We start from the raw sequence: 24,848 nt of genomic DNA on the forward strand, positions 1-24,848 counted from the left end.
GCGGCACTGTCTTGTCAGGAAGGACTCCTCCAGGATTTGTTCCCATGGGCTTGGTCAAAGTTCCCAGAGGCTGCATGCAGCCCGTATTCTATGGTACAACACACTGAGATGGCTCAAGGCATGAATTATGGTCAGGTGAGGGGATCAAACTTGACCCAGGACTTCTGGGTCATAGGCATAAGGTCCACTTTCTGCCCTTGAGCCCATAGAAGCCCAAGTCCCTGGCCTCAGACCATCCACTTCCTTGCTCAGCTGCTTGGGTTGTCCTTGAGCACGTCCTCAGTGTTCTCACCTGGGCCTCTCCACAAACACGTCCTCAGGGAGCATGTACGGAGCCTCTTTCTTCCTGCTCTCTATCACCTGAGGTTTGGGAGGAATCGTGAGAAAAGCTGGCTTCAGCAGGGAGAGGGAAATCCAAACAGGCCAGTGAAAGAGTTCCCACTCCCCTGAGCACTTCCTCCCTCCCACGAACCCCCTGGAAGAGCACCCATGGCTGGGCTTCTGAGGGAGAAACTCAGACCAACAGGGACCTCAGGGCAGCCTGTGAAGCCCAGGAGGACTGCTCAGGCTGTCTCCAGTGACACACATGCATTAAGTGTCCTCCAAAGGCAGGGGACTTAGCTCCCAAGAGAGTTCAGTTTCTCGCTCCTGTGTCCTATTCCTGTTTTCTGTTTAAATGCAAAAAAGGGAGCATAGGTCCCACTGTTCCCCAAACCCAGGTGCACTGCAAAAACACCCTGATGGAGAGTGACATGGTGAGTTTCCCTCAGCATCCTTTGCAAATTTTTGACAAGAAAGCTGACAGTTATTAAGATGCTGAGAAGTGGGAGGACGCTTGGCATGAAAGTATGTGCAGGAGGTGAGGAAGCCACGATGCTACTATTTTTACTGAAGAGGATGTGGGGGCATTGCCTTTCCTGCCCTCCTGGATCAGCCCAAGGCTGGGAAGATCCTGCCTCATTCAGGGTGGTCTCTGGCACAGCAATACAGCACCTTCCTCCATGCCCACAGCCAGCCCAGGCCAGCTGAGGCCTGAGCTTTCTTGTTTAGTTTTATTTTGTTTTGCTAGTGTATTTTTAAGTTAATCCTACGTATTATATCATTCTACCTATACATAGTTCAGTATGTCTTAAAATACCTTTTTGCAACAACTGAGAACATTTGATTATAGACCAGGTATAAGGTAATACCAAGGCATAACCGATAATTTAATTAGGCATGTAAATAGCATAGCAATTAGGTAGAAAGGTGTCCATAATTTTTTGGACACATACTGATATATGCAGAGGTGAAACGACATGATAGTCAAGGTTTGTCTGAACACATTTCAGCAAAGAAAAAGAAAAGGAGACAGATGAAGCAAATGTGGACGAATCTTCGTAACTGTTTAGTTCGTGTGACAGCTGTGCAGATGTTCACTGCCCTACTCATATTGCTTTCGTGATATTTGAAAATTTTCATAACAAAAACTTTCCTTAAAGTAGCTTTAGTCCCAGATGACCTGAGAGATGTGGGTATGTGCGCTTCCGGGAGTGGGGGGAGTATAGAGGGGCCGGAAGTAGAGGAGGGCAGGTAGCAGGTTGGGAAGGGGTACAGGATACTGCCTGTGCCTGACCCTGCCCTGCTATGTCATGTCGTACAGGAGTCACTACCGCTGAGAATCTCTCATCGTTAGTTCTCATGCCTAGACTAAGCACAGGGCTCATGCAATTAAGCAAAAGTTGTTCTGGGGAAACCCCAAGTCAAGGGCCTCCTGAGCTCTCAGGGTCATGAGGACACCAACCTCACGGATGTGCTGGCAGAAGGCAGGCACTGTCGTGAGTTGGCTGATGAGGTTCAGGTAGGCGGCACCCAGCGCGTAGAGGGCACAGCGGTTGTAAACAGGCAAGTTCTCTTCATTGACCTGGGCCACGTCCTGTGGCAACACAGAGGGAACAAACTATGCTGGTGCCCCACCCTCCAGCCACCCTCTACCAACCTCCTTTAGACGTGGCCCACTACTCAAGACAAAGCCTTTTCCAGCAATTTCCCCGTAACTCCCTGGGGAACAGAGGTCGCCCTCATTAAAGCTGAAGCAAATGGTCCTTAGAACAATCCGTGAGCTGGAGGCTCATATCCTTGAGTGGAGAGGCGACGCCCTCAGTGCCCCGCTCTGCAGTTCCCGCTGTAGGGAGCTGGACCGTCCAAACCCTCATGAGTCCCACCTCCAGGAGGCCGTCACCTTCACCACAGACCCTGGATGATCCCTGGAGGACTGGAGTGGCTTGCTAAGCTGGGTTCACATGTTAAACCGACAAAGCTGTGCGAGTCACTAGGGGACCGGGACACAAAGGAATCTCAGATTCTAGGATGAGGACGATCGGAGCATCTGGGTCGGCCTTGCAGGACTTAGCGCCATCAAGCAGGTAGCTGAAGAGTCTCCACCACACAATTCCAGGCTCGCCACCGTTCAGGATACGATGCCCACCTAGCCTCGGGGCCCTGCTGACCCTGGCCTTTGAGGTCTGGAGGACCCACCCCAATTCCCAGCATCCTGAGCAGTGGACTTCCACCCAGGCAGACCATGAAAGTCTAAAGCCCTATCTAGTGCCACGCTGGCTGCCTGAGAGTCACGAGGGGAGCTTGTTGAATCTCCAGATCCCCAAGCTTGGGGACAGAACTGGGATTATATATATTTTTTTATTTTTTTATTTTTATTTTTATGTTTTGTGGCACGTGGGCCTCTCACTGCTGTGGCCTCTCCCGTTGCGGAGCACAGGCTCCGGACGTGCAGGCTCAGCGGCCGTGGCTCATGGGCCCAGCCACTCTGCGGCATGTGGGATCTTCCCGGACTGGGACACGAACCCGTGTCCCCTGCGTCGGCAGGCGGACTCTCAACCACTGCACCACCAGGGAAGCCCTATATATTTTTAATAAGTGTTTAAGGCAATTCTGAAGCACAGCCAGGTTTGGGAACTAGGTAATCTTTACACAAATGAGTTTGTATGGAGATCCCTCCGGGCTTATGGGTACCCTCTTGGCAATCCTTGGAGTCTCATTCAGACCTTGCAAGAGACCCAGAATACTAGGGTTAAGGGATATTTTTGAAAGACCCTGTTTCCCGGGTCTCCTTTACTCTGAGGATGGGCCAAAGCCATGAATTCAGCATCGTTTGGTGGTCCCCAAATAGGACCACGGTTTGTGGTCTTCATGGAGGAATGGCCAACCAAGGGTGCAATATTCCTGGGCTCCAGAACAGGTGTTAAGCAGTGGCTACTTGGCTCTCTCACCAGTGCTTGGCCAAAACAGGTGCCTTCCCCCGATCCCAACCCCTATGTCCCGCCCACAGGGGGCCCCACCTGGACAGCCAGCACCAGGCGGATGAGGTCTACCACCACCTCCTCGTTGGCCAGCTCAATGCTGATGAGCGCCAGCAGGCCGTAGAGCGCCTCGTAGTGCTTCTGTATGTTCGTTTCCTCCTTACAGCTCAGGTAGATGTGTCTGTAGAGCTGCTGGGAGTGCTGGAGATGGGGACAAGGGTGGAGGCAAGGCCACGGCGGGCAGGGTGGGGACAGGAGGGGCAAGGAGAATGGGAAGAGCAGTCTGAAGGGGGCGACGCAGCTGTGTGTACCCCACCTCCGCCCTCAGGGACAGGATGCCTTTAAAGCAGACCCCAGTGGAATCGGGCAGTGCGGGAGTATGTGCTTAGGGAAGGTGGGCCCAGTGAAACCAGCAACAAAAGCTGCTGCCCAAATCCAGTTTTAGAACATAGTCAAGGGATGCTCCTCACTCTGGCTCGGTGATAAGTATGACCTGGGGGCTTGATCCCCTAGAGCGGTTGGCTGGTCATCCGGACTAAGCATAGTCAAAGAGGAGGAAGTGGGTTCTAGGGGCATGGCCAGTGGCGACTTGGGGGCTGGAAGACTGGGGTCCGCAGGGCCTGACCCACCCGGGGTTCACTGTGTCTTGAGGTCACGCTTGCTAACCTTCTTCATGAAGATGGTGTCCTGCCGGGAGCACTTGTCCACTTTCAGCTTCAGGACAGAGATGTCGCTGAGGGTACTGGGAGGGGACGTGAGGGGCCACCTCAGTCAGCCCTTGCGCGAGGCCGGCAGAGCTCACATGGTATCGCTGGGCTCTATCCCAGTGTTGTTAGTTGTTCCAATGCCTCCCTGTGTCCTCCTGCCCTGGTTCTTAGCCTGATCTCCACTTTCTCCCAAGTTCTCAAGCTCCTGTCTCTTTTTTCTTAAATACTGATCCAGATTACCCTCTTCCTCCCTTTCCTTCCTCCCTTTCAGCCCCCCAGTCTCAACTGATAACCCTGCATCCCCTTCTTTCCTCCCCACCTGAGAGCTCCCGTGGGTACCTGCTCTTTACCTCCCAAATCTCCCTCCCTTGCTCCACCAGGCACAAATGCCCCTTCAGTCTCTCCTTCCCTTGTAGGACCCCAGGGTCCATGTCCGTGATTAGCTCCCTGGGGGGGTTCCCACTGAGGGTCTGAATCGTCTTCTCACCTGAGTGTGAGGTCCTAATGAGAGTCTCCTCCCCCATCACACACCAAATAGAGGGGAGACCCCAAGTTCACCTGATGGTGGAGAACTTGTGACGGTTGCCATGACGATCAATGAAACTGATGAGAATCTCTAGAACGAAGAGACGGATCTCTGCGTCCTCCATGAGGGCGGTGGAGAGAAGGCGGTCAAGGAAGTTGCTGGGCAGAGCTGACATCATGTTGTTGCACTGGAAGCCGGTGGATACCTGCAAGGGAGCCCAGGATCACGTGCTTACGAAAGCCGGCCCTCCTGGCAGCAGTGAGGAGACTGAGGGGCAGTTGGCAGAATTTGGGTCTGAAGCATCCATCCTCTCGAAACATCTCCCAGCCCAGTTTCCCCGTCCTCCACCTTAGGCAGCTTTTGGGAACCCTCCAACATCTACCTAGGCAACCCGCCCAGCTCAGCTTAGCTAAGTGGATGGGGACATCATGCAGGGACATTAAGTTACTAAAAGCAAGCAAAGGATGAGCCCTAGAAGAGAGCAAAAGCCAGGGAGCCTCTGAACCTAATGTTTCAGCCCATTAGGGCACAAATGGCGAACATTCACCATGAACACGCTTCATTAGAAGCACGAACAGTCACAAGGAAGGAGAGACAGCGGAAGAACTTACAGCTGGGCTGAGGAATTAGAACCCACGGACATGGCAACAGCCAAGAGCACACACAGCATTTGCTTACATCTCTTCTAGCACGGCCATAATGAGGGTCTTCTGATTAAAGCCAGCAGGCGTACAGAGACACCTCACCCATGATGGTGTCAAAGTAGTTAAAAGCAGCAAACCAGATTTACTGTTAAGTCCATATTGCAAAACAATGCCTTTGATGATTCAGCAGGCCCTTGAGGCTCTGGTAAAGCCTGGTGGCATCAGTAGTAAACGTCAATGTTCACTGAAGGGGGATGTATTTGAGTGTGCCCCAAACTGTCACCTTGGTAAGACGCAGGGTACAAATTAATGACGGTAAACTCAGCAAAGAAATGGCAGGAGTGCATAGACAAAGGAGGTACCAGATGTGGGCAGTGTCAGCACAAAAAACCTTTATAAAAATAGTGTGACATGAAAGGTGTGGGCTGGAGAGAGGGGAGGGAGGGCGTGAGCGGGAGTGAGGGGGCTGTGCAGAGCGGCAGGGTTAGAACAGAGACGGGTCGAGGGGTCACATGGGGGGTCTACGGAGGGAAAGGGGACTGAGGACCTTCCAATTTCAGTCTGAGAAGTTTGAAATCTGGATGCACATCAATTAGAAACTGAGATGTACTCTTTAACAAGGAGCAACACGTGAAGAACAACATTTCTAGAAAATTCTTCCTGGTTGTATTTATGATAGGTGAGGAGGAGGGAGCAACTATAGAATAATCTAGTTCTGAGATGTCCAGAGTTTAGGCCAGGGTTGTGCCTTGGGGCTCTTGTTACAAATACAGATTCCAGGACCTCAGACTAATGGCTCAAAATCTCTAGGGAATCTATATGTTAAACAAGTTGGTCATAGGAACAGCATTTGAGAACAATAAATCTAGCCTCCAGTGATGGCTGCAAAGAAGGAAAGAAGACAAATGTAAAAAAATTGATAAAGGGGGGAATTCCCTGGCGGTCCAGTGGTTAGGGCTCGGCACTTTCACTGCCGGGGCCTGGGTTCGATCCCTAGTCAGGGAAATAAGATCCTGCAAGCCGCGTGGCATGGCCAAAAATATTTTTTAAAAAAATTAAAAATTAAGTTAGATAAAAGAATTATGGTTATTATTATTATTATTATTTTTTTTTTTTTTCAGTTCGCGGGCCTCTCACTGCTGTGGCCTCTCCCGTTGCGGAGCACAGGCTCCGGACGCGCAGGCTCAGCGGCCATGGCTCACGGGCCCAGCCGCTCCGCGGCATGTGGGATCTTCCCGGACCGGGGCACAAACCCGTGTCCCCTGCATCGGCAGGCAGACTCTCAACCACTGCACCACCAGGGAAGCCCTATTATTATTTTTTTAATGGATAAAGGGAAAGATAGTGGCTGGGGGACTGAGGTGGTCATAAGTACCAAGGCAGAAACAGGTGGAAGGGACCTGGGGAGATACTTGGAGGGAAAAAGGGCAGGAACCAATAGAATCCACCTCAATACAGAGATAATGTTTGAGTGACAAGGCCATCAGTAGCTGAGAAGGTACCTTTGTGAAAGTTAGAAACAGGCATCCTGCCTGCTCTGGAAGACCCAGCCCTGTGGGTACCCAGCCTGGCTAGTGAGTGGAACACAGGTTGGATTTCAGCCCCCTACTCACCCCTTTGGCTGGGCATGTTTGTGCAGTGTGCAACCTGCACAACTGTATGTAGTAGCCTTGTCTTGTTTCCTTGGAAGGAGCTGCCTCCTACAGAGGCAGAGCAGGAATGGGGACAGGAGAGGCTCACCTGAAGGAGGGATTTCAGCAGCATAATCTGGGTCAGCCGGTTCCTGTTCTCCCTATAGACCAGAGACACAGATGATCACCAAGATGGTGATATAGGCAAAGACCCCACACTTGCCTGCCCAGTTCTTTCTCCTGATTAGATTCTCCATGAGGCTTATCTTGTTGGGTTACCCAGGACAGTGACTTCCAGACCAGGGAACTAACGGCTCCCCCCAAGGTGGGAGGTTGTTATTGGTGGGACAGCCTGAGGAACTGTAGGATCCAAAGGCCCACTAAAGGCTGCTGAGGGATTTGAGAGTAGAATGAGAGAAGACAAGTAAGGACAGAACCAGGAAAGTTGAGGTGGAGAAGGGAGAGAGCCCAAAAACGTGGGACGGGGAGTCAGGTGGAATTTAGGCTGGGAGAGGAAGGGGGAGGAAGGCATGGTAGACTCACCCGGTCCTCCCCATCTCCATGGGGTGATGCAGGGAAGGCAGTGGAACCTTGCTCATGATGAAGAGGATCACCTCGGAGCGCTGGTAAGTAGGCAATGTGCTGGCAAAGGAGCCTTCAGGGAAAAGACAGAAGAGAGGGTTTGAGGCCGGCAGCTGCTGGAGTCTCTGCTCAAACTTTCAGCTGAACAAACTACTGTGAAGAGTGCGGGCTGCTTCTCTAGGGAGACGATTAAGACCCAGAGGGAGACACCTAGATGACGGCAGAGGACTCTTCCAGGCTCCCGTTCCTTCACTTGTTATTCCAGAGGCTGCGGTTAAGGTCTCCGGGATGGCGAAGCTCCAGCGGCGCTAGGACCAGAGGGCTCTGAAAGTGATGAGCCCTTACACGCACATGGTGGCTTTATGGTTCTCCCCTTCCACATCCACGTTCATATCCATGGCCTTCTCCCTGTCCTCTTTCCTTCCTTTTCTCTTTCTTTCTCCCGCCTCCCCTCCAATCGCTCAAACGTGGATGCATCAGGCGGCCCTAATGGGGACTGGGGTGCGGGAAGAGTTCGCCTGTCTCAGCCTCTGATCTGAACTTCAGGCTGAGAAACCCAGGGAGATTGTGCTGTGATCTAACTCGGGCCTGGCCCAGGCCACTCTGAGCTGTGTGCGCCATGGGCTGACTCCATTTCCCCCAGTGTCCGTGAATAACACGATTTAAGTGGATGACAATCTTACACTCCCCTGGACTAACATCCTCGCGGAAGGGGCCCCGCCTTCCCGCCCGCCTGCCTGGAGCCTGCCCACCTGCCTGCCCCTCCCTCCGCGGTTCCGGCCCCGGGCCCCGCCCCTCCCCGGGCCCACCTATGGTCTTGATGACCGCCTCCTGGAACATGCGCTCTTCGTGCTCCTTGATGATCTTGGTGCCAAGGCTTATGGCCCCATCGTAGCTCCCGGTCAAAGCGTAGTCGATGCTGAGCCGCAGCTGCCTCAGCAGAGTGTTGAACATCTCCAGCACCGTGGGCCCTGAGCGCAGCGGGGTGGGAGACCTGAAATCCGGGGCTGGCACTCCTCCCTTATTCTCCCCTGCCCTACATTATCGGGCAAGCCCAGGCCCCCTTCCAGCCAGGGGCTTCCTCTGCCCACTACCTTCCCCGGCTGATTTCTCCTCCTGAGGAAAGCCGGCTCTGACACCTCCCTATCGTGCCTTGCCCTCTTCTGGAAGGGGAGGCAGCCTACGGTTAAGGGCAGTTCCTTGTCCTTGGGGGGGTCCCCAGGCTCCACTCCACTCGGGATCCCCCTTACCCACAGAGCCCGTGGCGGCGATGACAGCAGCTTCCGACAGGACCTCCACGATGCCCGCCCGCACCGTGGCCGCGCTGCGGCTGTTGGCATCCAGGTGGCTCAGGAGCTGCTGGATAACCAGGTGGGAGTGCTGCGGCTGGGGGGGAGGGAGAGGTGCTGGTCCCCAGATAGCAGCCCCCATATGGCCTCTGAGCCAGGGCAGCCCTCGACGAGGACCCAAAGCTGGGTGGACAAAAGGGAGGTCCCAAGGCTAGCAGGCACTAGAGGTGGCACCCGGATACCCCAGTCCTTTTCCTGAGCCCCTCCCCCTCCTCGGTCCAACAAGGAGCTGAGTCAAATCCCAATGAAGACCTGGATGTCCACATTTTTCCTGGGCCCTTTCACTTCAAATGGGTCAAAAGTCAATTTTAAGATACTGTCTTCCTTTTCAGTCTCCCCAGATCCCAGGTCTTATTAGGGCCACAGGAGGCCAGGTGGTTTAGTCCAGTGGTGCTCAAAGTGTGGCCTGTGGTCTGGTGCCAGTTCAAGATCTGTCTGATGCCCATTTACATTGAGCTAAGTATGGAAATTGAGAGTAAGTGTTGAGTAAGCAATTTGACAGAAGCCATGGCAGCCAATTATGGTCTGTGGGCCTGTATTTTGCATGAGGTTGTCGTTTGTTTTTTCTAACAATTCTTTTTGTGTTTTATAAAGTATGGGTCTGTGACAAATTGGAAATTAAACTAGTCCTTCTCCACGACTAGGTTAAGCAGCGCGGGTTTAGACAACTAGGGGCTTAGGAGAAGTCACAGAGGACAGCTGGTTTTCTCCAGGCGTGCACCGTTCCGCTCCGAGAGGCGCGACCTTGGCCAGAGGGACAGGCTGGACCAGGGGAGCTGCCGTACCTGAATTGAGTACATGATGATTTTAAAGCAACGGATGGCGAACACCTTGGGTTCCCAAAGAGAATGGTTATCCAGATGGCTGTGAGGGAGAAAATATGGAGAGTAACTATGAAACGCAAGTGATGTTAGGAGGGAGAAGCTTGGTGGGAGAAAGTCACACCCCGAGAGACCCAGCCCCTCTCGAAGCTCCCAGGTAAGTAGCAAGGGCTTTCAGATGTAGGTGAGAGAAGGGAAGTACGAGAAGTCAACGAACAGGGTTCCGTAGCTGTGGGCTCAGGAATGAAGCCGGGCACCTTCCTCCTCCCAACTCCTCTCCCCAAAACTGTGCTCGGTCACCATGTGGTAGCTTTTTTTTTTTTTTTTGCGGTACGCGGGCCTGTCACTGTTGTGGCCTCTCCCGTTGCGGAGCACAGGCTCCGGACGCGCAGGCTCAGCGGCCATGGCTCACGGGCCTAGTTGCTCCGCGGCATGTGGGATCTTCCCGCACCGGGGCACGAACCCGTGTCCCCTGCATTCGCAGGCGGACCCTCAACCACTGCGCCACCAGGGAAGCCCACCATGTGGTAGCTTTTGATGCCACAGTGCGGGGAACATGGGCACAGAGAAGGGACCCACTTGGCCGAAGCACCACAACTATTAACACCTCCTTCCCTCCTCCCGAGTCAGCAAGGAGGTGCCGGACCTGAAACTGTTCAAAGCTGAAGGCGGGTGGGTGGGGAAGGGGAACACTCACACGAGAACAGGCTTGATGGCGTTTTTGATGTTGCCAAAGGCAGCCCGGCCCAGCAGTTCCCGAAGGCACCTCTCAGCCAGCTCCGCAGGGTTCTCCTTCTCCTTCTCTGGTGCTTGGAGGGGGGAGGGGGACCGGCTGTGGAAACACACAGCCCACGGGTGAGGGATGGAATGCACAGCTGGGCGTCGCTTTGTGCAGGCCTTCTGTGCTTCCCTCACGCAAATGGTCCCAGTAGGACAAGCAGGAATTTGACGTGGGCTGCACTAGGTCACAGGGGAGGTGTTGAGGCTGTCAGAAGTTAAATGGGGGTAAGGAAGCCCACAGTGGAGGAAGATTGTGGGAGGAGGGATAAAGTTCTTTTTCTGGACATCCTAGGGATAGGCCTGATGTGCCTCTGCGGGAAGGATAGATGCCCTGAGCACCATGGGCCTGGGGAGGCGCAGACCACGAGTGTCTCCATGCCCCCAAGGCTTTGGAAGGAACGACAGATGAGATAAGAAGAGAGGGAGGCCGACAGAGTTGGAGAAAGCAGAAGAGAAGGGGAGAGAGGAAGGAGGGGAAAAAGGAAAGGCACGGGCGTTGGCTTAGTTAGGTGCGACTCAGTGGTACCCACCCACCTCCACCTGAGACCACCAGGGAGCTTGTCAGTGAGATGCTATTCCAGGAACAACCACCAGAGGGCACACTAAATTTCCCAACCGGCTCTAGCAGCGCAGGCTCAACTGACAGAAAGTGGGGAACCCACGATATCTTCAATCGGCGTCATGCCCAGGCGACGTGGACAGCACCGTGAAACTCTCCCTCCATCCCACTTCACAGAGGGGAAGAGTGAGGGGCAGGGACAGGATGAATCCTTTCCAGGGGTTCCCAGATTAAAACTCAGTATCGGTAACTCGTGTCAAGTGGCTGCTGGCTGGTCAAGTGGGCATTTCTAAGGGACTGGAACACCACTAGGAAGTGAGAGAGAAGAAAGGTCCTCCTCAGCACCTGGAACCATGAAAGGCATTTAAAAACCTCCTTGGCCTGCTGCTTCTAGAAAGACCAAGGGAACCCGACTCTTGGTTCTTTGTGTTCAGTACACACTTACCCCAGGGAGCCCAGCACCATTACTGTTTCTCCTTCAGGAATGCAGACCTTAAGGGGTACAGCAGGCTGGTAGAAGGCCAGAGCCAAGGCTCCTAGGGAAGCAGCTTTGGACTCACTGCAGAACAAGCCACAAAAGCCAAGAGCCCTGACTTTGGGGCTGGGTTTTACCAACCAACCCAGCCGTGTGGTTGCCAAGTGCCCTGGGAGGGCTGCAGGGCCGCGTGCAAGCTCCCCCGTCTCCTGCTCACCTCTCCGCCTCCTCCACGTGTTGCAGATTGAAAAGCAGGGATGGGACGATCTTGTCCATGTGCTGTGGGTCCCAGATATTGGCCTGCAGTTCATCATTCACGGTCTTCCTCACCACCCCTTGTAGACCTTTGATACCTGACATTCGGATTCTGTAAGGAAAAGGGAGACATGGGGCCATGAAGTCTGCAAGCCCTGACAAGTCCAGCTTCTGTGACAAGGAGAGGAGCACAGCAAGGGGATTAGGGATGCACTCGTCCCTTAAAAGGCAGAACAGAGCCCACCTTCTACTCTTCATGTGACTTGGCCTCCTGGCTGGCCGCCTTCTTGTGCTGGTGGATGTGAGCACGAAGGCCACGTCTTCTGGCTTGTCTTGGAGATTCCCAGACAGCCCTTGCCCCGTACCACCCGGGCTTCATCCCTAGGGTGCCCAGCTTCTCCAGGCTCTTTAGTACCCAGCTGGGTTTTCTCCAGTTTGAGCCCAAGATATAAGAGCTCAAAGTGCTGCCAAGAACGGACGAGGCAGAAACCAGGGCTGTGAGCAACTTACAGGGGGAGGGGATCTGGAGGGGGAGGGATCTGGAGGGGGAGGGATCTGGAGGGGGGTGATCTGGAGGGGGAGGGGATCTGGAGGGGGAGGGCATCTGGAGGGGGAGGGCATCTGGAGGGGAGGGCATCTGGAGGGGGAGGGCATCTGGAGGGGGAGGGGATCTGGAGGGGGAGGGCATCTGGAGGGGGAGGGGATCTGGAGGGGGAGGACATCTGGAGGGGGAGGGGATCTGGAGGGGGAGGGGATCTGGAGGGGGAGGGCATCTGGAGGGGGAGGGCATCTGGAGGGGGAGGCACAGGCTCTCAGGCACAAAGAGGTCTTGGCTGGGACTAAGCTGGCTGAGAAAGCACAGAGGGGACCCCTTTTGCACATCCCCAGTTCCCACTCTGCTGACTCAGGGATCAGCACAGCCCTGCAGGAGGCGGCCCTCTTTAGTGGCCATTTATTTCAACCTGAAGTTCCTTTTTTTAACCAAACCTTTTTTTTTTTTTCCTGATTATAACATAATACATGCTAATTATAGAAAAGTGTAAAGATGATTTCCCATGCCATCGCCGCTCAAAGATAATTATCTTGGCATTTTGGTGTCTTTCCTTTCTTCTGTGTATAATATATAAGAGGATCAAGAACCTGCTGCACATGTAATTCGTATTGGCTTTTTTCACCTATAGCATTCTATCACAAGCATTTCCCTACATCATTAACTCACAAACATGCTGAATGGTTATGTGCTACACTGTTATCAGAACTTTCTGAACTAGTCGCCTATTGGTCATTTAAGTTGTTTCTAAATCTGCTTCTGTAATAATGCTACAATGGACATTGCTGTACAAAGTACTTTACTACCTTCCAAATCATTGCCATGAGTAGAATGACTGAATCGAAAGGTAAGGAATGAAAGGCTCCCAGTTCTGCCAGATTCCCCCCACGCCCACTGCACAAGCTGCAGGAGAATACCATCCTCACTGTGCCTGCCTCAGCACTAGGGATCTCATTCTAAACATCTGCTCTAATTTTGTGGCTCAGAAAAATCCTCATATCTTGTAGCGATTTCACTTCGTATCCTTTTGATGATTATTGGAGTTGAGCAGTTTTTCTAAATATTTAGTTGCCATTTGTCATTTCAGCTTCAGTTTTAAGTGCTGTTACCACGGCGCTACCCTGAGCTTTACGCGGAGACCATAACTGGGTGGTGAGAGATGCCTAATGCACCGTCATCCCCTGGCCCAGGACCATTAGGGCTGCTGGCAATGGACAAGGATTTCCCGGGCAAACACTTAGCTCCTCTAATCCTGAGCCAGGTCAGCACCCTGAGCTGAGGTTGTCCGGACTCGAGGACGAAGTAACTGTAATACAATTCTGCTAACTATTCCTGGCTCCAGGTTAAAGGTGCTCCCTAGTGCACTACAGAAATAAATCCCAGACATGCTGGACTCATGTCCCACCCAAGAGAGCCTGGCTGGCAGGAAACCAGGCCCAGGGGATGGAAATTTTTCTACCCAGGGCTTCCTTACGTGTGACTCAATTAATTTTTCTTCACTCTTTCAATCTCCCCAGAATCCCTTCCACATAGGTACACATTTCATTCCATGATGCCCAGAGCTGACTGATCAGGCCTGGGGGAGAAGCAGCCTCTTACTGTTCCTTATAATGGGCTCAGTGGAGGCCTGCCCACGTGCAAGGGACTGGGAAGTCTCTGAACCCAAGGGGACTACACACACACACACACACACACACACACACACACACACACACACACACCCCTATTCATGAGACCCAAGGGTAGTTCTTGGAAAGGAGCTCTGAGCTCTGCAAAGGCCGCGAAGGACCAGGGGGAGAGCTCAGGGAGAAGGGGTGCAGGGAGGTTAGGGATGGGAGACAACACAAAGGGAGAAACTCCCCTCACCCGGCAGCCTTGCTTCCATGGGCGGCAGGTGCCAGGCTGTGGGTGCTGATGGCACTGCCCGGTGGCCAGAAGCAAACCTCAGCACCCTTCTCCTGACCTCCAGTCGCTCCCCACACCATCAGGACACGGTGCGACCATGTCTGCTTCTGTGCCTCCTCCCCTGCTGTGGAGTGTGTGTGTGCGGTTGTACGTGTATGAGTGTGTGTAGAGCAGCATGGAGTGTCCCCTCCCCTCCTGGAGCTTGGCTCTACCTGCGGTCAGCACCTGTTCCAGCCACACCTGGTCACAGTCCCCCCCCTTCCCCATCACCTGCTTCTGGACACACCCCACCTGCTCCAGCCCCTTCTGCCTCTTCACAGCCGTTCTGGAGCGAGGTAGCTGCTGAGGGAACCAGCGTTGGGGAGACAGGGGTTCCTTCCTCCCGTGACCCCCACTGGCCCCACTGAGGCACTGCAGCAGCACAGCCCCAGGGAGCCCCTGGCTGGTCCAGGCGAGACTGGGGAGCAGGGACACTGCCATCAGTCACACAGGGTCCTGCCCTGGAGCCGTTCCACAGCTTGGGAGCTTTGGGAACAGGCAGCCTGGGGGATGGAGGGGTTCACGTCCTGTTTCTCCAACCCAGACCAGCAGCCGTAGTGAGGAAGCTGTGGTTTCGGGGCACACAGGGCTCCTGGACCGTGCCATTGTGTATCATGTGCACTCGGGCCCGCTGCAGTGCTGACGTGATGCAGGAAGAAGCCATGGGCTGAGCTCTGGAACAAAGCCATGGAGACCCAGTCTCCCGTGGGCATGTTGGCCACCCAGCCTCAGCCCCCAGCCCCTTCCTTCTCCGCCTCCTGCAGCTTTGCCTGGTAAGGACAGCTCAGCCCTTTTCCCTCCTTCCTCCTCCTTTTCCTGTGTTTCATTTCGCCTCCCCAGGTTGATAAGCACTCTTTGTAGGCAGTGGTTTACTTCTCATCCTTTATCTATCGGTATCAGCATATATTTGTGTGAATTTCTTTGTGATTTCATTGAGGGGTTTAATTTCTATGTCGAGGAATGTATTTCTGTAAGTTAAGTATTTTTGTGAGTGTGAGTATGTGTGTGTAAAAGTGTGTTCTGTAATTCAAGATGTTGATCTGAAAAGCATTCCTTCATTCACTTACTCAACAAGTATGTCGTGAGTGCCTGCTGCTCTCCAGGCACTGTCTTAGCACTTGGGATGCGTCAGAGAACAAAACAATGACTCCCGTCCACACAGAGCTTACATTCTAGTGGGGAGAGACAGACAATGAATGAGAAACATATGTACATTATGGAACATGTTTGAAGGGGATGAGTGCTATGGGGAAATAAAAACAGAGCAGGGTGAGGGAGAAGGCGAGCATCAGGGGAAGGCGTTGTTGACAAGGGGACACTTGAGCAAAGCCTTGAAGGAGGTGAAGGAGTGAGCTGTACAGCTCCACAGAGGAAGCCTCCCAGGCAGAGGAACAGACCGTGCAAAGGCCCTGTGGCAGGAATGTCCCTGGTGTGTTTCCAAGGCAGCACGGAGGCCTGTGTGGCCGAAGGGGAATGAGGAGGGGAAGAGTGGAGGAGATAAACTCAGGAGGACAGCAGGGATCAGCCAGTGTGAGGACTTCGGCTTTTTATTTGTGGGTGTATATTTTGATGGAGAGTGGTGAGTGGGAGTGTTTCTAGGGTGTATAAAGGCATGTACTTATGAACAAAAGAGAGCACAGGTGTGTACATGTGTGTGTCACTGGCTCTCAAATTGGGCTCAGAGGACCGTCACCTTACATCCCACCCTGTTTTCTGTCCCCAGAGGCTGTTCCTTTAGAAAGCATGTGCTGGGAGCCTAGCTCTGCCCACGCATCCACCTAAGTCCCGCCAGGTGCCCCTTCCCCACCAGCAACATCAGAGCCTCGGTAAACGCCAGTGAAATCAGACACGCAATCCGGGCTGGGAGCTCTGCAGGACCATCAATGCCTCTGCCGTTAGAGGCACAGCCTCCTCAACTTCCCTTATACTCACTTAGTCTTGATCTCCAAGTCTTCATGGCCAGAGTGGCACATTTCACTGAAGCGAGACACGAAGAAATCGTAGCTCCGATGGTAGGATGGGGTGTCCTCCTCTATGTTGGCAAACTTCACAAACTGTGTCGGGGGAGAGGGGAAATGCATCGTGAGGTGACCCGCCATGCTCCTCGCCTTTGGGCTCGGGGACCTGGCATCCCCCAGGCCCTTTGCCATAGTAAAGCCACAAGAAAACACATCTTAGGAACCATGCATCTCAGGATCTGGCTATAGTCCACCTCCCAGAGCACACTCGGGAAATCTGAGTTTCTGAGTTCTCCTTTCCTTTCTACACAACAGAGCAGAACCCCTGGCCCTTCTCAGCCCTCCCCTGCTGGGTGAGCAGAGGATGGAAGAGAAGAGAAAGAGAAGGGGGCTCAGTCACTTAAGTTCCTCCTCCCATGTACATCCAGAGCTGCCCCAAACATACAGGCTGAAAGGCTGTGAGGAATAACGCTGGAAACTAAGCAAAAGCCAAGGCCACAGCACAGAGCACCACCCAGGAATGCATTCTGGGAAACCAGGACAGCGCTGAAATTTGATTTAAAACTGTAATTACGTTTTATTGTTAAAATTTTGAGTACACGTTTAACGTTTGCAATTTCGGTTCATTAAGCCTTGCTCAGCATTCTCAGCCGCTAGATTCCTTCTGTCATCACCAGGCCGCACATTTGCAGCTCTAAATAGGGACTTGATTTCAAATGAGTCTCTCAGAGAAGCAGGAATCACAGACTGAGTGGAGTTAAATGACTAAAAGTTAAATATAATTTTTATAGGTTATGTTGTTTAATGTTATGAATTTAATACCACAAACAACTCTAAACGGACTAAACTTAGACTACATCCTCCACTATTCTGCCTTGTATTATTATATAATTTTTACAAACCTTCGTTGGTTCAAAGAGGACATACTGTTATTCCTAAAATTATCTCATCAGCACACTCATAATATTCAGTATCAACTGTCAACCTGTTTCCCCATTTAACTACTTAAAAGTTGTTCATAAATTTTTTGGGGATGAAAATTAGCAACTTCCACAAACATCCTTGTTATTACAGTGTTCTGTTCTTGCAATAATAAATATGCATTTATTTTCTGCTGAATCATAAAACCTCAACATGCAAAGCAGATAAGGAGATCTTCCCTTCTAAGTTACATCTAAAATGCACACATATATGTGGAAGTATTCTGATATTAGCAATAAACCCAAATGACATTGCTTGCATCATTGATGGGGTTATGCAGAAGAGGCATAGTGGTAATCCATGTGATCACAAGATCATTGATTAGACCCAAGTTCAGGAGTTCCAGAAACAACGGTAGAGCTGGCCTTTGGCTACGTGATCTTCCTAAGCCCCACGGGCTAGAACACAGACTTAGGCTGATACCGAGGCTGAAACTAAATTTGGGTGCACTGCTGCTCTTAACCACCAACAGGATGTTCCCAGGCTGCACTCCCCACGGCCAAAGCCTGGCTTGGTCCATCCACTGGGAGGGTCATGCAGCTATGCGGTTCTAACCGCCAGATCTACCTCTAACTGGTGGGTGACCTTTGAGTGGGACATTTGACTTCTGTCTTGGTGTTCCCATGTGTGAAATAAGCAGCCCAGTCTTCGTTCACTACATTTCTTTATTTTTTTATCGATGCTATATCTACTTCCAATATGATGAGGCAGCTTAAGATAAGACTATGTGTATGCGAGAGTGCATGCATTTCAGAATAATCAAAACAAGACTGAAAAAGAAAAGAGGCCAGTAATAAAGGAGAAACAGTCAAAGACTTTGTCCCCAATATAGTGACTGTGTAAACCCAAATGTATGTCAGGAGCATGAATAATCAGACTTCATGGTCACTGGTGTAGGAGTTTATGGGCTAATAGCAACGATGTTTAGAACATATGTGCATCAGGTACTGCCCTAAGCATTTGACATACATCAGCTCTGTTGTTTCTTAAAATGACTCTAAGTTAGAGAAATATTATTATTCTCATTTTACAGAGAGACTGAGACCCACAAATGTTACATAATTGCCCAGGGTCCTGCAGGAGAAACCCAGGTCTCAAGCACGAGCCTCTCCAACAGAGCTCTGCCCAGAAAACCTCCAGCTCTGTTCCTGCTCCTGGCTTCCTCTAGCGCCTCAGGCCAAATGACCCAGGAGAGTTGCTCTGGGGAGGCGAGGGTGATGGATATTGTCAGGGAGAACAAACAGAGGATGAAGAAGCCGCCAGAGGGGACCTTAGTCTGGCATTTTTAAGAGGGCTGCAGGAGTGAGGCCACTGGTTTCCAAACACTGCGGTACAACAGAGTCGAGGGGTCTCCGTGACCATGCAGATATCTGCCACAAGCCCCAGACGTGCTGAGTCAGCACTGGAGGAGATTCACCTGTTAGATGGTCTGAGGCTCACGCTTGAGAAACGCAGCAGGATCCCTGACAGGCAACCTGGCGGCCTCCCTTCCCTCTGGCCCCCCTCCCCACGCTGATACTTCACGGAACGATTCCTGATCTCTGTGGACGTGACATCAAGCCTCTTCACTTTTTTTTTTTTTTTTGGCTGTGCCACGTGGCTTGCAGGATCCTACTTCCCTGAGCAGCGATCGAACCCCCATCCTCGGCAGTGAAAGCACGGAGTCCTAACCACTGGCCCGCCAGGGAATTCCCAAGCCTCTTCACTTTCAACCTTGACTTTCCCCTTCCTCCAGTGCCGTGGAACCTCGAGGACTGGTGGCGCGTCAGGTGGCATGGCCGGAGCCCTGTTCACGCCCAGTCTGCTCTGACTGTTTTCCGCACCGTACAGGCTGCTGAAGATTTCGACTACGACGCCCTGGCTGCAAGGTTAAAGTGGAGATTACAATCAATTTCTTTTAATTAATTAATTTTATTTATTTATATTGGCTGCATTGGGTCTTCGTTGCTGCATGCAGGCTTTCTCTAGTTGCGGTGAGTGGGGGCTACTCTTAGTTGTAGTACGTGGGGTTCTCATTGCAGTGGCTCCTCTTGTTGCGGAGCACGGGCTCTAGGTGCGGGGGCTTCAGTAGTTGCGGCATACAGGCTCAGTAGTTGTGGCTCACGGGCTCTCGAGCGCAGGCTCAGTAGTTGCGGCATGTGGGCTTCAGCAGTTGCAGCACGCAGGCTTCAGTAGTTGCGGCACACGGGCTCAGTAGTTGTGGCTCACAGGCTCTAGAGTGCAGGCTCAGTAGTTGTGGCACACGGGCTTAGTTGCTCCGCGGCATGTGGGATCTTCCCAGACCAGGGCTCGAACCCATGAACCACTGCACCACCAGGGACGCCCCAATTTTTAAAAAATGGAACATTCTGTGATAGCCACAGAGGTAACGCAGGGTAGCAAACACGCATGGGGATTCCTTTCCTAGAACTACAGAGACTTTTTTTTAGGCCGGCCCAGCAGTCACTCCTGAATCTCCGCTAGCTGGGCCAGCCACAGCTGCTAAGCTCACTGGAAAATTCCCTCACTCTTTTCTCTCGTGACTCTCTGCATCCCCAGATTTTTACTCTTCTAGAGTCGTCTTCCCTGGAAACTTAGTTTTGAGTCTCCTTCTCAATTTTCGATTTTAACATGATGGTGCTCTATTTAAGTGGACTATACTCGCCTACATCTGCCGGGCCCACAGTCAGACAGCCGTGTCCTCACTCTGCTTCTTGTCACCTGTGTGCCTGTGGACATCGTTTAACTTCTGAGCCACTGTTTCCTCATCTGAAAAATGGGGGTGATGGGGCCTATGCCACAGGATGTCACCAGGGTTAAACGAGGGATGTATGCAGAGCCTGCCCGGAGGAACGCTCAGGACTCTGCGCTGCAGTGAGCATGGTGATAGGGGCCTTTCATGGTCTGCTCATCAACTCCGGTCCTCGGCTCTGGTGCAGTGTGACCCTTGTCCTTTCCAGCCAGGCATTCACAGAGGAGGAGCTCAGATGGGCAGCGTGAACCATGCAGGTGACCATGCAGGATGCTGGGGGCAGGTGTGAATATGGAAAGAAGGAAATGAGTTAACAGCCACCCCAATGAACTGGTGCCCGAGGGTGGGAGTTGAGGACGGTGGCAGAAGGCAGGGAAGTTGGAAGATGAGGGCCAAGCCCCCTGAAGCACCCTTCAGGAACCGAAGGTCAGTTAGTGCAATAGGATGGGACAGAGCCCAGCACCGAGAGACAAGGAGGTGGGGCTCGATGGGAGCTCTGGGCAGCCGGCACAGCAAAACCGGGAAGATGTGGCCAAGCATTTGTTTTCATCTCTTTAAAATGCATAGATCACCTCCTAGGAACGTGAATGAGGTGGAGATAATTAAGAAAAGCTCCCTGAGTTCCTGGGATAACAGGAGCTGAGTGAATTCAAGGCTTACTGTAAGTGAGGTTCCTAGTTCTAAGAGGCTTAAACTTTTTACGGTCCGGCAGGATTCAGCACCGCACAGTCGTGGAACAAGCGTTTGCGGGGCAACGTACAAATACATTCAAGACGCTGCTTCACAGACAGCACTCCACTCTCCACGCGCCTGCCGCTCCGCTCCACCAGAAAAACAATTTCGAATATGGTTATTGTGAAGCATGTTTGCTTTGTTTTGACTCATACTTTGTTCCGTTGGGAGCCTTCAAAATATTCCTTGAAGAAGCTATTTATAGACACGGGAGTTTGTGTCCGGAGGACCCACACCAGGCCCCGTGCCCCATCTCTAACGCCACGTGTGGATGGCAGCACTCTGGGAAAGAAGGAGTTAACGCCTATATGCCGAGAAATGACAACATTAAATATTTCTAAGGCACTTGCAGCTCAGGCATCATGTTAGTTTCCCAGGGCTGCATGCCTCCAGTCTCTGCTTCCGTCTGCACATTGTTTCCTCCTTTGTGTCCAACCTCCCCCTGCTTCTCTCTTCTAAGACCCTTGTGATTGCATTTAGGGCCGACCCGGATAATCCAGGATAATCTCTCCATCCCAAGATCCTTAACTTGGTCACATCCGCAGAGACCCTGTTTCCGTATCAGGTGACATTCGCAGGTTCCAGGGATTGGCACGTGGACATCTTTTGGGGGACCATTTTCCAGCCTACTGAAACATCCATTACCTGACGTAATTTTTGGCAAACCAGCGAGTTTAATAGGAGCGATATTGCTCCCATCGTGAAGATGAGGAAACTGGAGCTCTAAGGGAGCGACTGAATTATTTCAGGTCAACCGGCTCGTGACAAGTGGAGCTGGGGCTCAAATTTGGGAATTCTGATACTTTGAGGCTCTCTGCCCTCCACCAGTGGTTTTTAAATTTTACTGTGTATCAGAATGACCTGGGGAGCTTGCTGACAATGTAGACTTTTGAGCCACCCCAGGCCTGTTGAACAAGACTCTCTGTGGGTAGGACCTAGGCATCTGCATTCGGAACAACCCCCCCCTGCCCCACCAACTCCTACCCTGGAGATTCTGGGGCAGGGCATCTACAGACCCCACGTCCTTTGTTCTTTTACTGGAAAGCTGGACCAGTAGCTGTGGAAATGATCCGAGGCAGGCTAGGAGGAAGAAAGCTTAAGCAATATATTTTGGCCTCCTCCTGTCCTTGGTAACGGAGGCCAGTCAAGGCTGGAGAGATGGCCACCTCCTTTGAACTGGGGTGGCCTGGGGTTGAACCAAGGGGTCCATCTCTGAGGCCCGGGAGGCTGCAGCCTCCAGGCTCAGGCTGTCGACCAGCCAGGCCATTGCCTCGCTCTCCAGGACTCTTGCTCTGTTACGAGATCTGGTGATGAGGCTGCACTCGATGCCATCCAGAGGGACTGAACCCCGTTTATTACATTATGGGTGGCACCAGGGCTAATAAAAGAGGCAACATTTGGTACCAGGAGCTCTGAGCATCCTTGGGAACCCTTGGTTTGATAGCTTGTCAGGAGGAGCTTCCCTTCCCTGAGTCTGAAACTACGACAGCACAGATGACCTGCCCAGATGACCTGGTCAGGGAACGCTGGCCTGCAGTATCCCCATGGGGGCAGCTCCGAGGGAGCCCACCTCAAGCTGCTCCTGAGTCCTCCAGGGCTGACAGGAGGAGGCCAAGATGGAAACTTTGGTAATTGTGGTTCAGAGGATCAAATCCAGGGGACCTGGTCATGGGACCACACCCACTGTAGGAGTCCACTTGGGAAACATGCCCAAACCTGGCTGAGATGGGGTTGAGACTCTAGGGTTTAAAATAGAGCCTTCGGGGCTTCCCTGGTGGCGCAGCGGTTGAGAGTCCGCCTGCCGATACAGGGGACACGGGCCTAGCCGCTCCATGCCCCGGTCCGGGAAGATCCCACATGCCGCGGAGCGGCTGGGCCCGTGAGCCATGGCCGCTGGGCCTGCGCGTCCGGAGCCTGTGCTCCACAACGGGAGAGGCCACAACAGCGAGAGGCCCGCGTACCGCAAAAAAATAAAATAAAATAAAATAAAATAAAGTAGAGCCTTCATCCCTCCTATTAGAGGCAGAACAGTGTTATGATTATGAGAAGGGGTTTGGAACCAGAATGCATTTCTGAATCCCACCTCCCACTTAGTAGGAGGCTGATAGGAGGCACGTTTCTTAAGCTCCCCATGCTTCGGTCACCCCATCTGTACAATGGGGCCAGCAAGAGCAGCTGCCTCATAGGTTTGGTATGACCAGCCCATCAGAGTTAACAGTTATCACCTCATTTTTCCCCCAGTGGATTTCTGGCTTGCTGCCAACACTCCATACGTTTCCACTGGGCCCATTTACCTGTGTGACTCACTAATGTTTTAAACACTTGATACAGCAGGAACTTCCTGGCTACTTCACCCCTACCATTGTTAGGTCATACCTTACAAATGGCTTTTGTTAAAATGCTACTTGCCTAATGCACAAGACTGTGAAATAATAAAGTTGGGTTTTTTTGGTTTTATTTTTTTAAGATATTGCAATGATGAGGAAGGTCTCCATAGCAACAAACTGGAGACTGTGAAGATGTGACACTTCAAAGGCCAAGGGCACCACTAGGGTGACCCTTCCAAGACCAAAGTTTCAGCTCTTCAGCCAAGTTTGCTGGAGGAGATTCCCAACCCTCTGGCACAAGCAGGAAGGCGACACGGTTGTGTGAAAACTAAGAGTTACTAAGGGGCTGGGTCAATAGAGAGAAAGCAACCTCCAAATATTGACATTGCAAAACCAGCTCTCCCTGGGTCTGGAGAAGAAGCTGAGCTGGTCGGCCTCACTTCAGCGCTAGCCAAGTCTCTCCAAGCAGAAGTCAGCCTTTCTCTCTTCTGTAGATGGGCATTCTGAACCCAACTCCCTGTCAACAATAGAACCACACTGTAAAATACTGGGCATAGGGATTCCCTGGTGGTCCAGTGGTTAAGACTCCACGCTGCCACTGCAGGGGCCACGGGTTCGATACCTGGTTGGGGAGCTAAGATCCCACGTGCCGCTAAGCACGGCCAAAAAATAAAATACTGGGCATAGAGAGAACCCTAACTCTTTCATGGTAGGACTGCAGGCCTTTTCGCTGTGTTAACCTACATAAGGAAAAATGGGAATGGTTGTTCTGTTGCACTAAGATGAACCCTAGCTGGAAAAGACACATGGTTTTGACTTTAACACCCCCTACCCTGTTCTCCCAACTGCTCTTGTTTATAGCAACTCCCGGAAGCAGTTTTCACTAAAGCCAGAGGAACAGTCCTACTGTGACATGATCGTGCCCTGCAAATCGCCTGCCAACCTGGGTGTAGTGATTCCCTAGACCTAGGGCATCCTCCCCTGTCTACACATATTACATCCTTCCTCCTTCAAGATTCTTTGCAAAACTGACTGTGGTTTTAAAAACTCCTGGGAAAGCTCAGTCTTGCTGCCCGGGAAGGTGATCCCTCTGGTCCCAAGTAGTCCCACGTGCTAGCCAGCCTCCAAGGCCTGCACTTGGGAAGCGCGGACCCAGGGAAGCACTGGCTGCCTCTGCTCTAAGATCCCCATCATTTGCTGGCGCTGACCCCCGTGACCTGAGCTCTTCCACTGGCATCACAGTTCTGCCCTGACCTCCCTTCATGGAACCCACTTCTAGGCTGCTGGTCTCCAGCAGTGCTGATTTCTGTCGTGGTGTGGAAGATGAGAGAATTTCTAGTCTATAGATGACTAGTTGCAACCACAAGAGTTGATAAAATTGTCCAGAGGCAGCATATAGAGTGAGAAGAGGACAGAGCAGCAACCTTGGAGACCACAGACATTTCATGGGGACATGGAGAAAGAGAATCAATGAAGGAAACTCTGTTAGTTTCCTATTGCTGCCGTAATAAATCTCCACAATTTAGTGGCCTAAAACAACACAAATGTATTACCTTGCAGTTCTGGAGATCAGAAGTCTAAAATGGGTCTGCAGGGTTGCATTCCTTCTGGACGCTTCCAGAGAAGCATCTATTTCCTTGGCCTTTCTAGCTTCCAGAAGCCACCTACATCCTTTGGCTCCTGGCCCCCTTCCTCCATCTTCATGGCCATCAGAGGAGCATCTTCAAATCTCTTCCTCTCTGTCTCTCATCTTCTGTCTGACTCTGATCCTCCCGCTTCCCTCTTATAAAGGTCTCTGTGAGTACATGGGGTCCACCTGGATAACCCAGGATAATCTCCTTATCTCAAGATCCTTAACTTAATCATATCTTCAAAGTCCCTTTTGTCATGTAAGGTAACATTCACAGGTTACAGGCATTAGGATGTGGACATACTTGGGGGACCATTATTTAGCCCACCATAGAAATGCAGAAGGGTGGGCCAGGTGGGAAGAGCTG

General features: G+C 52.1%; 1 protein-coding gene across 6 annotated transcripts in view; it reads right to left on the bottom strand.

Annotated features, from left to right (window-relative positions):
- Window positions 1-24,848, bottom strand: part of EFR3B (EFR3 homolog B) — a 91,161-nt gene that overhangs the window by 12,395 nt on the left and 53,918 nt on the right. For 2 of the 6 annotated variants that reach the window (XM_049695848.1, XM_049695850.1), the window contains 14 exons: window positions 16,055-16,176; window positions 11,591-11,740; window positions 11,344-11,457; window positions 10,257-10,391; window positions 9,524-9,602; window positions 8,640-8,775; window positions 8,199-8,360; window positions 7,351-7,462; window positions 6,917-6,968; window positions 4,565-4,737; window positions 3,966-4,041; window positions 3,339-3,500; window positions 1,784-1,915; window positions 293-360 (listed from right to left, as the gene is read on the bottom strand). In XM_049695848.1, coding sequence (XP_049551805.1) covers window positions 293-360; window positions 1,784-1,915; window positions 3,339-3,500; window positions 3,966-4,041; window positions 4,565-4,737; window positions 6,917-6,968; window positions 7,351-7,462; window positions 8,199-8,360; window positions 8,640-8,775; window positions 9,524-9,602; window positions 10,257-10,391; window positions 11,344-11,457; window positions 11,591-11,740; window positions 16,055-16,176 — 1,673 coding nt within the window. Of the gene's footprint in view, window positions 1-292; window positions 361-1,783; window positions 1,916-3,338; window positions 3,501-3,965; window positions 4,042-4,564; window positions 4,738-6,916; window positions 6,969-7,350; window positions 7,463-8,198; window positions 8,361-8,639; window positions 8,776-9,523; window positions 9,603-10,256; window positions 10,392-11,343; window positions 11,458-11,590; window positions 11,741-11,872; window positions 12,026-16,054; window positions 16,177-24,848 lie in introns of those variants that run through there. The other 4 variants (XM_049695847.1, XM_049695846.1, XM_049695851.1 and 1 more) reach the window with 4 other exon arrangements.

The sequence above is a fragment of the Orcinus orca genome, chromosome 13 (assembly GCF_937001465.1).
Source record: "Orcinus orca chromosome 13, mOrcOrc1.1, whole genome shotgun sequence".
NCBI classification, from domain to species: Eukaryota; Metazoa; Chordata; class Mammalia; order Artiodactyla; family Delphinidae; genus Orcinus; species Orcinus orca.